This window comes from Solea senegalensis, linkage group LG7 (genome assembly GCF_019176455.1).
Source record: "Solea senegalensis isolate Sse05_10M linkage group LG7, IFAPA_SoseM_1, whole genome shotgun sequence".
Classification (NCBI taxonomy): domain Eukaryota; kingdom Metazoa; phylum Chordata; class Actinopteri; order Pleuronectiformes; family Soleidae; genus Solea; species Solea senegalensis.
Window position 1 is genome coordinate 21,493,382 of NC_058027.1, and position 16,064 is coordinate 21,509,445.

Genomic DNA, 16,064 nt, shown 5'->3' on the forward strand with positions numbered 1-16,064 from the left:
CCAACTCCAACATTTCAGATATGCATGAAAACACAAATTAGGACAATATTTCTAATATTTGCAATACTGTCTGATGGAAAACAGGTTTACTCAAATGCATTTTATTGTGTTCATTATCTGACAACTCTCTCTAAGACTTTAATTTTTTTGGTTTCTTTGCAGCATAAGACGTTTTTGAAGACGCTGATTGACGTTAGACAGGCCATTCCATTCTTTCCACGCCCAAATTCTGGAGGTAGTCAATGTAATTTTGTAGCATTAAATGTTAGTGTTTTTAGTATATGTAATATGTTGTTAATACACTCAAGTTTATGGTTAATTTGAAACTGATTTTTTTTGGATAAAAGCATGTTGTATTTGAGCTTTACGACAGCTAAGTGAGCTTTAAGGCAGTTTGGTCACGTGGGCAGTAGTGTGATATGGAGGAATTTGCACACGTGGATGTGTATACATTTTTTAATGTTTTAAGTTTTATACGTATAAACTGCATAAGGAATCAAGCAAGTGTTTGTAATTTGGACTGCAATATTCTGGTACTGGTACTTTGTTTTTGTTTTTGTAAATAAATAATTGATAATAAATAATTGGACATAAGTCAACAACAAAACCGCTGCAAATTAAGTGGCCTGTCGTAGGAACTTGGACTGTGGTATAACCCTAACCCACTGTTTGTGGGGCAATATGTTTCTTCAGACTTCAATCATCCAATCCAATAAACGACACCAAACATGAGTCAATAGCAGAATAATAAGCTGTTTGGTACTGGCAGAGAAGATTTGGTAAAATGCAGAATGTGGCACAATTTAAAAGGCAAATAAAGAAGCTTTCGAACGGTATAAGATTTATTGCCAAGACGCATTGTTACAACAAAGAAATAATCGACCAAACACATATTTGCTCACTTTTTGTGCTAAGTTTATTTATTGAGTTTATTTATTTAGTTAAGACACATTTTCATCCAATCCAACAGATCCAGATTACTGAGAGAATAGGTGTGGTGAAACATTAAGTAGATTGGTAAAATTCTACTGTCAGGCCAGGGTTTTCCTCGAATGGTCTTTTATTTTGAAATTCATTAGCGGATATAGATCTCTTGACGAAGAAGTGTGACTTGACACTTTTTTTTATCCTCTGTGATGTTGCTGCTGGTGGCGGATACAAACATCACGGGGAAGTACGTTAGTCTTGAACGGCCAGTGTTATTATATAACATGAAGTAGGGGTGCTGAGTTTCCCTCAAGATAAAAGAGGTCAACAACGGGGTAAGCGTCCTGTAACACGGAGCAGTGACATTAGCAAAAAAGCTGCCTCAAAACAACAGTGGACTGGTTCGTTTTTTAGCTAGTTTAGTAGCTAGCGTTAGCTGGCTGTTGACATGTGTATATTGATGGTGTGTTGATGCTCCTCTCCGCTGGTAGCCTTTAGCTCAAGCTGTGACTGGTTTTACTCCAACAAATATAATCAAAATTATCGCTCTAAATAGCAGGTGAGCTGTCAACGGCGGATTATAGGGTGTATTTCTAACGTGACTCTGTGTTTGCGGCGTTTCCTCGATTGACCCATTCAATTATTTAAAAAATAAATAGCGTGCAGGGCTGGGTTTCGCTGCTAATTTCCTTTATTAAAAATGGTTTGATATTAATAATTATCAGAATGAAATGTCGGATTGCATTTGCATTATTTGTTGAGTTATGTTGAACTCGTGTTATTTTGGAATTTAATAAAATTGTATATAAAATAATTATTGTATTAATAATAATGTTTATACATTGAGCAAATGCACTTCCAGTTATTTCGATGTTCAACAAGCTTTGTGTTTTCTTTTCTTTTTTAATTTGAAACCACAATCAGCCAGTTTCTAGAGCTGCAACTAACGATTATTTTCATAATAGATTAATCTGTAATATGATTATTTCCTTGATTTAATAGAGTCCTATTTTGGTTTGTAAATTGTTAGAAAATGTTGATTAGCATTTACCAAACCTCGAACAGCTGATGGTCTTGAATGTCTCTCAAATTATTTCTTTTTTTAATTATTTATAAAATAAAGACAAACTACTTGCATTTCAGAAGCTTATTGAAAAGAACACTCAAACTGATTATTCGATGATCAAAATAGTGGACGATTCTCAAAACCTTTATTTTTCTGATATTTATTCATGAGTAGAAAATGGATGGATGGAATTTAGGGTCTCTTTTATTTCTCATTAAACATAATATGTATGAAATTCTACTTGACATTTCAGCTAAATCCATGGTATTCTACTGAAATTTCACTGAAGTCATGGTGTGTTATTTTGTTTTCTACTTTTTTTTTGTCCCACTTTAGTGTTAAAATTAAAGTATGTCACAGAATGGCCATATAACAAGCAATAAGGGCATAGGGCAAAAGGCGGGGTTCACCCTGGACAGGTCGCCAGTCCATCACAGGGCCACATAGAGACAAACTCTCATACTCACACCTACGGTCAATTTAGAGTGTCCCAATTTTCCTAATACATTTTTTGATATGTATCATGACATTTATCAGTTTGTCCTGATTTGAAAGTTGTTAAAACATTGACATTTTATGCTGTATCACCCAGTCATCACTTCAATTAGTACGCATGATAAAAAAATAGAATAATTTAAATTATTATCAAGTAGTACAATAATTTTGAGTACATCATAATCATATTTTATATTTTACATATATATATTTGCAAATTTTCTTTTTGACCTATTTACCTTTTGATCGTCTGTGTAGAGTATTGTTGTCCACAAACATTTCCCTTGGCACAGAGTGGTTTAATTGGAAAACTGACAAACCTATTGTTGTGACAATACTATTGCATTTTATCTTCCTCAGATGTAGCCGATGAAATGGAGTATGATGAGAAACTTGCACTTTTCCGCCAAACACGCCTCAATCCTTTTGATCGGGGAGAAGAAGAAGAAGAAGAAGATGATGCTCCACAAGGAGGCAAGGTTCCCCCCCAGCACGGTAAAGTCACCTCGTCTTCACAGGAAAATCATGACCTTGCAATAACAAGTGGGGCGTCTGAAATAATTTTACTGTTGCTTCTTTTCCACCTGAAATTTTTATTTGTCACTCATACATTTGTCATTTGGAGGTATAAACTAGGGATGAGTCAGTGCAATACTCAGTATTGGTATCAGTCCGATACCGGTCAAAATCACTGTAATGGACAGATAAAAAACTGATAATTCTGATACAATCCAAAAATCCTGTTTTATGATGCACAGGCTGTAAAAATGTAAACAAAAACCACCAATAGCATTTTTCCTGAGTCATGTTTTGGGCTGTTTATTTAAAAATATTTGTTGAGGAATTATGTCTATAATTGAAATGGCACAAATTAACAGCTTCATGGTTTAAAAAGGTCTAAAATGACTTTATATGTCTTTGAGATATTGGTATTGTATCAGACACCCTTGGTATTGTACCATCCCTAGTACAAACATAGACCACTGGACATAGGAATGGACCATGGTTCTGGTTGAAGTCATAATACACTGAATTGCCATCAGGGGGTGAAAGAGATGTCAATTTAAATTGAAGTATATGATCCTGCCTCTCGCTTGATTCATAAAATTAGTTAACATTGGCGTAAAGGACTTAATCGCTAGTTCCAGGTCTTCTTCAATAGAAAAATGATGTCAGTTTTGAAAATCATGTTCCCCTTAAGAAAGATGGACATTGACAAGTACCAGAATAACTGTTAGCTGGTGTTGTCCAATAGGATGTGATCCTGGAGGCTTCAAAACGTGAGTTGGGGGTGTCACAAGGTGATTTTGATGAATCAAATCCAAATTACAGAACATTTAGGAAAGATCATGCGTATCTGGCAGAGTAAAATTGAGGATCAGAGGCTGAACAGTTTTGGAGCCCCTTATTTATTGGATCATATTGAGTGGAGCTACAGTGATCCATTTGGGGATTTTTTTTTTTTTATCCGAAGATGACTCGCATTGCCTTTTCCCGCAACTTATGAGTTAATTTATTCGGATAGCCACAAAGATCTCATGATGAAATGTGAGCTTTATTAGTCATAACAGCAGATGGACCTGATTTTTGTGTTGATGTCAGTAGCATATAAAAACAAAGACAACCTTGTTTAGCATCTTACAGTGTATCTGGTCTGGATCCCATACATAAAGTGATGATGTGAATGTAACAAAATATTCAAACATTTAAACTCTTACGTCATACAAATTCTGTCTGGCTCGGCTGGAAGTGCGTGTAGTCCACTTGCAGTCATCTAGTCATCACTGACTAATCTCTTATGATTTGAAAATATTGTCAATAGCAGCCAAATCATTAAGGATTATTTTGACATTTTTGTATACAAATGATTTCCTGTCTGTGTTGTGTCCGAGGCTTAATTATTTAGCTGATCATTGTGGGAGGAGGGGAGAGATAGACTCCTCCATAGACTTCTCTCATAGATTTTCTCTAAAGCTCACCAACTTAACAGTTGGGGGCTGCAGTGGGAGGTGTTTTCTGGAGTTCCTGCTTTTCTAAATGTCACTTGCTGACTTTCTATCTCGTACATCTTGTTGAAAATGAGGCTGTTAAAACTCCCAGAAAAGGAAGTTGAAGATACTGTGGCCAAACCAGAGGAAAAGAAAAACTGAAGTGTAAGCAGCGCTATGTGAATGCTTCTTGTATCTATGGTTTCAGGAATTAAAGAACTTTATGTTTGATGACAAGCGAGTCGATGTGTTCGCTGAGCTGAGTTCACTGGCTTATCGCTGAATCTGAATTTAGTCGACATGTTTTCATCAGAGGTGTATGCAGGTAATGACAGAAATATAATGTTGTTATTATTGGTGTTTTACAGCAGTTGGCATCCATAATGTTGCATTATTGCATTCTTCCTTTCTTTCCTTTTCCTCTTGTTCTTTTTCCTCTTCCTTGTCGTCTTGGTGAAATACATCAGTAGCATGGCTGAATGTGAATGATTTGAAAGAATATACATTGAAAGCCTTGTATAGCACTTTAAATTTTGGTTAATTGTTATATTCCGTTTTACCTGACTCTTGTATGTCTGTATTTTTTTTCTAAACAAAACAGTCAGTTGCCATTATTTATTTCATGATGCAGGTTGGTATGAGGAGTAAGTTTGACGTGTAAACTAGCCACTGCTTTTTTTTTAGGGCTGAACAATTAATTGTTTCTAAATTAAAATCGATTCTATTTAAATTGAATTGTTCTGTTTTCTACAGAAATGTGAATGTAACTCATACATGTTGGAAACAATTTATATGAGTAAACAGTTATCAGACTTGTTTAAGAATTTATAGTTAATGTTTTGACTCTGTTGTGTGGTAGTGGGCTGTCATTTGTTTTAAATTGGTAGTGAATATTGATTTGAAGCTTGACTTTGAAAGCATGAAATTACACTGCAAATCACGTTGCACTTGCAGTATCTGTCAGAGAAATTGCAATTTGATATTTTCCCCAAATTCAATTTTGTTTGATAGTATGCTGCCTTATTTTGTCTTATTTTTCATGTTGACAAGCAAAACTCCTGGTTCTACTGGAGCCTGTCTGTGTGAATTTTGCATGTTCTTGTGTGTGTGTGTTTGTGTTGGTTTTCTCCTGTTACTCTGGCTTTACAGTCCACACAGTTAGGAGACATCTGATTGTTAGACTGTGGTGACCTGTGCAGGAGGTTACTCTGCCTCTCACCCAGTGTCAGTTCGGGTCATGTCCAGCTTCCAGTGGTGTATATGATGGATGCATGTAGAGGATGGAGGTGAAAGCTTTGTGCTTCTAATGGAAACAGTATTATGAACTGCTCTACAGTGTAAGTGCTTTCAGTCTAATGTAGTTCCTTGCAACAATACTCCACAAATGAAAGCCTTGATAGTTCAGTTGTATCGATTTAAACACCTCCTACACAGATTTAACAAGAGCTCTGCATTATAATAATGTGGTGTTTTTTACAGGGCAAGTTTATCGTCACGTATTAGACTATACTTGAATGTTTTCACTATTTTTTTGTTCATATTTTGTGTTTTTGTATTCATGTTGAGTCCATGTTTTTATACAGCACTAATACATGCAACTGTAATGGAAGATCGACAAAGTGAACAAGTTACCAGTGTACACCTGAATATTGGATCTACTTTTATGAGTTGTACACAAACATGTCGTAAATGCTGTTAATGCTTTTGGTTTTGCAGCAGTTGACATCTGCAATGTTGCATCATTGTTGCCTTGTGATGTGTGGGCTTTCTCCGGAGTAGGATTAAGGGAAGTTTATCAGAAGGGTGAACATGTCGGAATACTGCAGGTCTGGAACAATGTCTGAAAAGCAGTATATATTCAGTCTGTCTATTGATTGATCTCTGTGGATTTAAACTGTGCAGGAGCTTTTCCTGCCACTTTGGCGGTGTAAACAAACTGAGTCTTGTGGTGTCTGGAGCTCTATAGGAAAAGCAGTTGTCGTGTTTACAAGCCAATAAATTGTGTTATCAGGTTTTCCATCTGTCCCATTCTTGTGACTGTGATTTCTTTAAGAACACCTCAAGGGAATTTACTCAATATAGGTTTGGTACTTATATTCAGTTCAGTGATTATTTAGAAGGTATTTTCCAAAAGCCCTTTTCGTGTCTTGGTCTCTTTAATCAACAAGCTTATGCAACATGTGTTGACTGAAACTGCATTTGCACAGTGCGGTAAAAACACAACAATGGGTTAGTTTCAGTGAGCACCTCCTGTAGCTTGTTGAGCAGCAGTTTGAATCACACAGTAGGCTGTCTCAGTTACACATTAACAGAAACATGAACTTCATCAGGTGTCCATGTTTGCACTTGTCGTTCTTTGAGACTTCTCGAGTGTGTGGAATGTGTGCCATGTATCGACTGAATGGACAAGACTGCTTGTACACTTAGGTGAAAAATAGTGCTTTATGCCACGTTGCCTTCTGTTTTCTAGAAATCAGATCCGAGCTGTTCTCTAGGAGCAGAACTCACAGCACAGACCGGACCATGGACCTTGGTCTAGCGGAAGATCACTTCTCATGTCCTATGGTAAGTAAATGTCTGTTTCTGCTATTTGCCTCAGTTTCAAATATAGCACTGTTAATGATTCAAAGAATGTGAAACTCTGGACTGATGTTTGATACAATTATTTGCTGACACTAAGACCAATGTTTTAGTTATGTTCTTTTGGCTCACATCTTCATTATCTTCCAGCTCTTTACACTATCACAATATCTGAATACCCACAAATCCATCATGCATATTTATAAATTAGCTTTACTCTAACCTCCTGTCATAAACAATTTTTCTGTATACGTATCTGAATGCCATTGTCATCATATTTGACAAACAAAAATGGCACAAAACATCCCTATTCATATACTGCATGTTTAATGTTTGATGTTTCCTTTCATCATCTTCCAGGGTTCTTTTGTGGCGTCCGACATTGAACAGCTGAAAATGGCCATAGAGGAGTGTAAAAAACTGATCTTGGAGCTGCCAGAACATTCGGAGAGACAAAAGGACACCGTGGTGAAACTTATTCACCTTCGTCTCAAACTGCAGGAGCTTAAGGTTTGAACTGAGGCTGATAACAAAATGGTCTACTGGCTATATTGTGAGAGCTATTACTGATTTAGAGTGACATGAGTCTCAGTTTCAGGGTTCTGAATCTATGTGAAGGCTTTCCGACGACACTTAATTTAATCAGGAGCCAGAACTCCACAAAGAGGCGGTGCTTGCTGTTTAGTTATTATGAGGATGCTTCACCAAACATGTTTATGAGGTGACTTAGTGAGGATGGACAGACAGACAGACAGAGAGACAGACAGACAGACGAGCTGTATACAAATAGACAGAGTGAGATAAAAGAGAACATTCTTGATGTGTTCTTGAGTGTGATAAGCTGATAACAAAATCATTGTCTCAAATAGCATAGTGTCTGTTTCTCAGAATTTCTTTTGACTCACAAAAATGATTTATGATATAAAAGCTTTTTATTTCAAGAAAACATATTTAGTTTGTATTGATTAGTTAGACACAGCCTTAGTGCTTAGCCTCTTAAATTACTGATTATCTAATCTGTGTAGATGGGATACTACCAGTGTGTCAGACTGATGACCCGAAACAGACCAGAAATTTCAGAGCGTTTCACGCTAACGGGGATAAACAAAAGGAACATTTTCAGAAAACACAAAGCCACAATTGTTTAGTGATGTCACTAACCTTATGCATGTACGTTAGTAAAACAAGTCATCCGTCAATTTTTCCTGCAGCGTATGGATGTTTTTTTTTTTTACTGACATTGTGTCGGGTCAAATAAACCACATAATTTGAAGCAGCTGAGTGTCATCATGCTGCAAACTGTAAATCATTTTCTCAGAGCACCTCAAGCTTTATAATGATAACTGGGTTTTGGTTGAATATTTAAATGTCCTAATTTGTCTAAGATCTGTATAAATGCACATATTTTGCAAGAACACATGTATACCACAACCACTAATGAACTTGTTTCATACTGCTATTGCACTTATTTTGTGTGCTTAATCTCTTGGAAGGACCCAGAGGAGGATGAACCCAATCTGAGGGTTTTGCTCGAGCACCGCTTTTCGAAGGAAAAGAGCAAGAGCGTGAAACAGACATGTGACAAGTGTAGCACTATCATCTGGGGCCTTATTCAGACGTGGTATACCTGCTCAGGTGAGACACACTAAAATGTGGGATGTTTTATGAAATCAGTTTGAGATATTGGATATGGATACTGTTAGAAAATATATATAAGTTTCATTTTCATTTTAAATTATGACTTTTCACTTGCTGAAGTGGCAGCATTCATGTTACTTTTAATGTGCTAAAAAAAAAAAAAAATTACATGAGCTGATTAACTATTTCCTCTCTTAGGTTGTTATTACCGCTGCCACAGTAAGTGTATGAACCTGATTACCAAGCCCTGTGTGAAATCAAAGGTCAGCCACCAGTCGGAATACGAGCTCAGCATCTGCCCTGAGATTGGACTCGACCGGCAGGACTACCGCTGCGCAGAATGTCGCACGCCTATTTCACTGAGTGAGTATGAATGAACTGTGTTGGATTATGGCTGGTAGGTTGTTATAGGGAAACTGAATATTTTGTAAGTAATACACATAGTCTAGAAGTAATTTATGTTGTAGCATTTCCTGGGGGTGAGATACTTGACATTCAGGATTAAGGGTGTGTCAGAATATCAATACTGCAATTTGTCACCGTCCTGACTCATAAGACACAATTATCTAATGATTGGTGCCAAATAAACGGATGACCCTTCCATTTCGGCTCACCAGCATCTCTACTTCATAATTAATTGGTCAATTGTATATAAAATGCTGGCATTTCTTGTGCCACCCTACAGGTGCTTTGCCTTGTTTCCCCTCCAGAGAATTGATTAGGGAAAACAGGTTCTTATCCTTCGGAACAGACTTTTGCACTCTGGAGTCTTGTGTTCTTTATTAGCAAGTTGTTTGTGACCTTCCTGCCTTTCCAAATTTCCGGTGCCTCTGATAGAAATAATCTTGATTTAATAGTCTTCTGATAGTGTAGTCACTGTCACACTGATCATGCTTTGGATACAGTTGATAACAGTTTCTGTAAAGCATGGTAGCATTGCACTGCCCTCTGAGAAATCTTTAATCGAATCATGATTTCATCCTGAGAATGCTGCTCAAACGTCTGGGACTTTGGCTTTCAGCTCGGTCTGTCTTTGAGGCTATTTTTAAATGTTAAGAAAAACATCAAGTTTTCTTTTGTTACAGTTTGAATGGACTGTGCCTAATGTGTCTTATAGGAGGTGTCCCAAGTGAGGCCAGACAGTGTGACTACACAGGCCAGTATTACTGCAGCACATGTCACTGGAACGACACGGCCATCATCCCAGCTCGTGTCATCCACAACTGGGAGTTTGAACAACGCAAGGTACTTTTACCAACTGCAGCAACATATGTGTGTGTGATCTCTTGGTCAGCTGTATTTATGAACAGTAAAGATGGTGGATGCTGTTGCTCTGGAATATGAGAACAGTATTTTACTGGATCACTAAAGATCCCAAAAGACCGTATACGTACAAGCATAGATGATGGAGAGATTGGAATCCAAAGGCAATAGATTATGTTTGCTTTAGCCACCCCTCATAGATCTATGAGGTACAGTATTTATAGAGAGTTTTAAGTATTACATCTATCTGCAGTCTGCATGCCTCCTGTGCATGAAGGCAGCCGGGCTAGATGCAAGGAAACATGACCATGTCTGTCGACAGCAGAAAGAACCAATTTCTCACTTAAATCTTAAATCTACATTTAAGTAGAGTGCACACTGTCTTCAGAATATGTTCTCTGCTTTGTCTTTTCTAACAGGAAACCACTTATTTCCATGCCCCAGAGTCCATTAAAAAAATGCATCTTTATTTTGTGACTTTGCTATTTGAAAGAAAATGAAAAAAAATCTATAACCACTCATTGAATCAAATCTACTACAAAATTGAATGGCTTTTTCCATTAACCATACGCCGTCCTCCAACCTTGCTAAAAAGAATCTCCTTGGTGTAAATATATAATATATTACATTCTGTTTTTGCAGTTGCAGTTATTCACTGGCTCATCTGCAATGGTCATCTTCTGTGTTTTGACAAACAAACTAACAAAAGTTGAATTTCATTACAGTACAAAATAAACTTTAAGGGCAAGTCCATCAATGTCACATGTCAAAGTCAATTTTCTAGTCATCAGCAATACTGCACAGTCCATGAAATCATGTTTTCTTTGGCTCTAGTGGAGCTTTATCAAGTCAAACATTTATTTTTATCAAGTTTAATCTAATCTTGTTAAACATCATTGATGTTAAACAACATTTTGAAATGCATTTTGATGATGACCAGTCTGACCTCCAGATCAGTAGGAAGTGGCTTGTGAATCCAAATCACATGATGTGCTTTGACCCAAAAGGGCTCCTTACTGATTGAGGTTTAACATTTGTTCATGTAGAAGTATTCAGCCAGCCTGTGGTCTGACCCTGTGTCTCCTTTTTCAGGTTTGTCGCTCCTCTTTGCGCTACCTGGGTCTGATGATGCCACGACCTGTGCTGAAGCTGAAGGAAATCAACCCTCTGCTGTTCAACTTTGTGGAGGAACTGGTCGAGATCAGGGTGGGTAGCTGTAATAGACAATTTCATCACAATGTGATATGTTTATGGATTTGATTGTTTGAACAATGACAGTATTTGCTGGTACATTATATACATTATATATACACAATATGCTTTATTTTGTTTTGAATTAGATACCTCACAGGAGAAAAGGCTAACTTCTCTACTGGCAGTGGGAAAGAGTATTTCTTAGGTGGTTTGCCAGTGTTGGAAAAAAGGAATAAATAAGAACCTTGCCATACCCACTAACTAAAAAAAATGAAAGCAACTGTTTTTTTTTAAAGATGTCTGACAGTTTGTGTGTTTCTTTTCTTTACAGAAACTTCGTCAGGACATTCTGTTGATGAAACCATATTTTATTACCTGTAAAGAGGCAATGGAGGCTCGGCTACTGCTACAGGTCATCACTTATTTACGGAACTACAAATTATATGACTTGTGAAATCCCATCTACTGTTCTATATGTTACAACAGTGCCACCGTGTGGTGGAAGGGAGAGAGCTTGTACTGATTCAAGAAAGTTTGCAAATATAAAAACAAACTTGTCACACTGTAAGAGGTCAGCTAGTCAGTCCTGATGTGTGTGTGTGTGTGTGTGTGTTAAAATAAAATTGGTTTTATCTTTGTTTCAACAATGCTTAAATCTTGGATGCATGACTGGTTGTTGGCTACTACAGTGAAATAATTTTATTTGTTTTTCATCCTTCATTTTTCAGGTCACCTGCATGTATGTACATAATGCAGTTGCTCATTTTGACTAAATAGTTTTTTCCTCTGTTCTCCAGCTACAAGATCGACAGCACTTTGTAGAGAACGATGACATGTACTCGCTACAGGATTTAATTGACATCTCCAGTGGGAGACTGAGCTGCTCCCTGACTGAGATTCACACTACATTCGCCAAACACATCAAACTAGACTGTGAGGTGAGCTTTGAGTGTGATTACACTGTTGTTGATGTCTCCTTTGTTTACCACTTCAAAAGAGAAATATTAGTAATCATATCGTATCATAAGCCAAGTTAGGTATGATTTTTTTGTTAATCTGAGCCTGATCTTTGTGTGTGTCTCTGTGTGTAGCGTTGTCAGGCCAAAGGATTTGTGTGTGAGCTGTGCAAAGAAGGAGACATCCTGTTCCCTTTCGACAGTCACACCTCCGTCTGCCACGACTGCTCTGCTGTTTTCCACAGGTCAGTCAACAACCTGCTAAATGTGAGATCTGAAGTCAAATGAGGTCAATGAATGAAAGGCATTCAAGGGGGATTCATGTATTTTTCAACCTAAATTAATTGTACTTATAAATCTTCAGTACCGTTTGCTGGTGGCCACGACACACTGACAGCAGCTACGTAGCAGCAACTTTGCTGTGCTTTTTGTCCATAAATAAAATGGCAATTTTATTGATTTAATATGGATGTATCATAACTCTCTAGTCTCATGAGAACTTTAAATGAAATGAATATTGAAATGCGAGTGATTTGTGGAGAGTTTTTCATTTTACTGAGAAAAAATAAGACGTTTGAATCTTTCTATGACAATGTGGACAATGTTCATGTAGCCGTTGACTGTTCCTCCTTTGTTGGATTTGCTGCATAAGGACAAATATGTCACAACAGAAAATTGTCTTTGACGCTCAATGTCAGTGCAATGTCAAATATACTTATATGACTTATTTGACTTTAACTAGTAAAATACACAGAGAATAAAATACACTTTACAGCATGTTTTTTTAATTCCTTATTTATTGCTTAAGATGTTTATGGGGGTGGGAATAAAATTATTCAATAAGAAGCAGAGGTGGGAAAATTAGATGCTGCACAGTTGAAAAACATTGTTTAGCTCCTTCATCTGGTTGCAAAATGGTACAATTTCCGAAACGTCACCAAACCTAAAAACTACTTATGCAATCTATTATATAACATTATTTTACATTATTTGTTGTTGAATTTTCTAATTCCAGAATCCCTGATTAATGGATTAATTGATGCTGTAATCACAAGTCAACATCACATTGTTGGTGTTTGTTATTATTCCTTCAGAGACTGTTACTATGACAACTCCACAACTTGTCCCCGGTGTGCCCGGATGACTGAGCGCAAACAGGACGATGTGTCGGAAGACACGTAACTCTGGAAAGGACCATGTGATGTTACTCGATGTTGCACTTTTGGCTTGTTTTGTGCATTATGTGTAAACTGCGGTGTCCTTCGGCGCACTACATTACGAAGCAGAAGATCAAGAAACCCATCTGTAAATTAATATATACATATCTATATATTTTTAGCAAACTTTTTAATTTACACTATAATTGGATGTACTGAACGTTGTGCAGATTTTGCTCCGCAGGTAATAGATGCCTTACAGTGAAATAGGTGACTAAGCATGAAGGAAATTTATATTCACCGCACAGGTATTAATTGCATTACTGTGTACTGCTACATTTGCTGAAAAGTAAAGTTTAAACTAAACGTCAGCTTCCACATGCAAGCTGTGTTGTATTAAGTGGAAAGATTATGTTTTTCAACTTTGTCCAGAGCTGTCGGTTCCAAGTTTATCAGGTCAAGTACGTCGGAAGCGAAACAGTCACTTATCTGTGTGAAATGCCTGGTTTACAGTTTAGGCTCATAATCTTAAAAACATTTCTTAAGATCTTAAAACTATTTCCTGACCCCGAGCAATAGTTCCCAAAACCTTTATGTTCCTTTTTTTCCAGAAGAAATCAACAGGCTTCTCCTTGTGTTTGGGATGTACAGTCTCCTAATTTGTCTCTGAACGTGTGGTTTCATACTTTCTGGTGTTAATATTTAGAAACACAAGACACACTGTGCTCTCTCTTCTTCATCCCCCCGTGTACTGGAGAAGCTGAGTGAAAAGACTTTGGTCTTGGGTCCATAAATCGCCCTGTTGCTGTATCGGTTCATCTATCGGCCACTTCTTTTATACAAGCTTGTCTATGCTTTGCTCGCAATGCAGCTCCTCAGTTTGAGAGCCATTGTACAAAAGCAATATCTCCTTTTGCATTTCATTTTTCAATGAGCCACCCTGAAGACTGGGAATATTTGACACAATAAAAAGGACTAAACTATCCTTTGAAATAGAGCACCCTGTATAACCACACAGCATGCATTTTCGGTACATTTCCCGTCCAGGAGAATTACAAGAAATGTGGGAGATTAAAGATGCTTTTCCTTTTACCCCAAAACTGTGAACTTATTTCACACAGATTGATCTGTTTGATGGCTCCAGTTTCAGTGTTAAGTAAACCGATGTGAATACTCATGATCATTGTGTGCCTAAAAAAAAGGTGTCAGGTAACATGCCGTACAGCTGGTAGCTGTCATGTTCATGTTTTTACAGTCTTAAAGTAGCACATTTTGTCATCGGATGACAAAGATATTAAGTGACACCTGTGCTTGTTGACCTCATGTATTTGTTGTGTTCAGTATGATGTTGTGTCAGTCGAATAGACTTAACAGTGCACAGTGTTGTTGAAAGCCATGTCCTGTTGTAAAATCATGTGGAGTCGAGCATGAATAAAGTTATTCAGTATGTGAAAGATGCGGCATCGTGTTGACGTTGAGCTCAACGCTCACCTAGTGATGGGTGAACTCATGCAAGCAATTTTACGTTTCATTTCGCCGTTCATTTCATAACATGTTTTCTGTCCTGTTCGGGTTTTGTGTGTCTGTAATCATGTTTTCACGGACGCAATTAACTTGAGTATGACAATTGTCTGCATAAGTTACCTGATGACGTTAACCTCAGGAGGTCATGCCCTCCATGAGCAATAATCAGATACAGACATGGAGTGTTTTGACTTTAAGTCTCATCACGTAGATCTTTTAATGAGATTACAGTGTAAGGTTACATTTCACAGCAGCGGACATAATGTAGATGTTATTATCTCACTATACTCTGTAATATACGCGTGTTCTTCTATATGCAACAAATGCAAACATCATAATCTGATTAAAGGCTTACCAGACCGTGCTAACTGCACACAGGTCAAATCAGGAAAGGTCATCCAGTCACATAACATATGTTGTATTATAATGGTTTCCATGTAAATGTGGTCAGAGTGACACTTGGACGCTTAAAAATGCTCACGTTTACAATTGTTAAAGTATGTAAGGGAAGCACTGAATTTCCTGTTTATTGACTAATAGATTTTTATTTTTTTTACAGTCCCGCAGCAGTGTGTGTGATTTGTTCTCTGTAGATACCAAAGAAAATATAATCTCCTGAGTTTCCTTTTGCCAATTGACCACCTATGTACAGATTTGTGAATTTTATTGGGCAAAGGTATGAAATATGATTGTAATGAACAAATGTAAAAGTATGACCCCTCAAGATGTACATGGTCAGAAAAACACTGCATGTCCCTCTGTGTTAATGGATATTTCCCTGCTTTTTGTATTAACGAAGGCCTCTGAAAAACTACATTACATTTAAGAAGACACTTGAAAGGTATGTATTGACATTTATGGTATTTTTGTGTTGTCTATATGTTTCAGAGGTATTGATGGTTCAACACAGGCAGTGTGGACTCAAACATAACCAGAACTTTAATATTAAATCAACCTAAACATTTATTTAAACTGCATTTGCTCCTGTGTGTATTGGTGTAGTCAAAGTTTTCTACTTTTTCATATTCTATAACATTTATTAATTTTTTATCTCTGTGATATCAGGACCACCAGGAAATGGGAATGATCCGTTGTCTCGTTCGTGATCCTCAGACTTCCAGGAAATGCGTTTCAGTGCAGGTTCACCTAGGATCAGTGCCACACTGACGAGTTCTCCCTCGCCTAAGAGTCTAGAGAAGCTGAATCATCATCACATGCAAATCATGCTCCTGTGACAACATCAGTAAACAGAAGCACTTATTGTTTGGTTGCTATG

The 16,064-nt window shown here is 37.2% G+C and overlaps 1 protein-coding gene across 2 annotated transcripts; it reads left to right on the plus strand.

Annotated features, from left to right (window-relative positions):
- The first annotated feature begins 1,125 nt into the window (after positions 1–1,125).
- On the plus strand, positions 1,126–14,718 carry def8 (differentially expressed in FDCP 8 homolog). 2 transcript variants are annotated; one of them, XM_044029622.1, is made up of 12 exons: positions 1,126–1,262; positions 2,849–2,983; positions 6,947–7,041; positions 7,417–7,566; positions 8,550–8,691; positions 8,893–9,057; positions 9,812–9,939; positions 11,050–11,163; positions 11,483–11,563; positions 11,949–12,089; positions 12,243–12,352; positions 13,202–14,718. In XM_044029622.1, exons 2-12 carry the CDS (start codon positions 2,863–2,865, stop codon positions 13,287–13,289), a joined length of 1,335 nt encoding a protein of 444 aa, XP_043885557.1. In that variant the 5' UTR covers positions 1,126–1,262; positions 2,849–2,862; the 3' UTR covers positions 13,290–14,718. The 2 variants fall into 2 exon arrangements, with proteins under 2 accessions (XP_043885557.1, XP_043885558.1); XM_044029623.1 differs by lacking the exons at positions 1,126–1,262; positions 2,849–2,983 and adding an exon at positions 4,724–4,801.
- The last annotated feature ends 1,346 nt before the right edge of the window (positions 14,719–16,064 follow it).

Bases quoted from the DNA above. Each gene is read 5' to 3' on its own strand.
- def8 (XM_044029622.1), top strand. From the start codon at position 2,863: ATGGAGTATGATGAGAAACTTGCACTTTTCCGCCAAACACGCCTCAAT. The intron at 9,940-11,049 runs GTACTTTTACCA...CTCCTTTTTCAG, and splicing joins GGGAGTTTGAACAACGCAAG to GTTTGTCGCTCCTCTTTGCG. The intron at 11,164-11,482 runs GTGGGTAGCTGT...TTTTCTTTACAG, and splicing joins AGGAACTGGTCGAGATCAGG to AAACTTCGTCAGGACATTCT.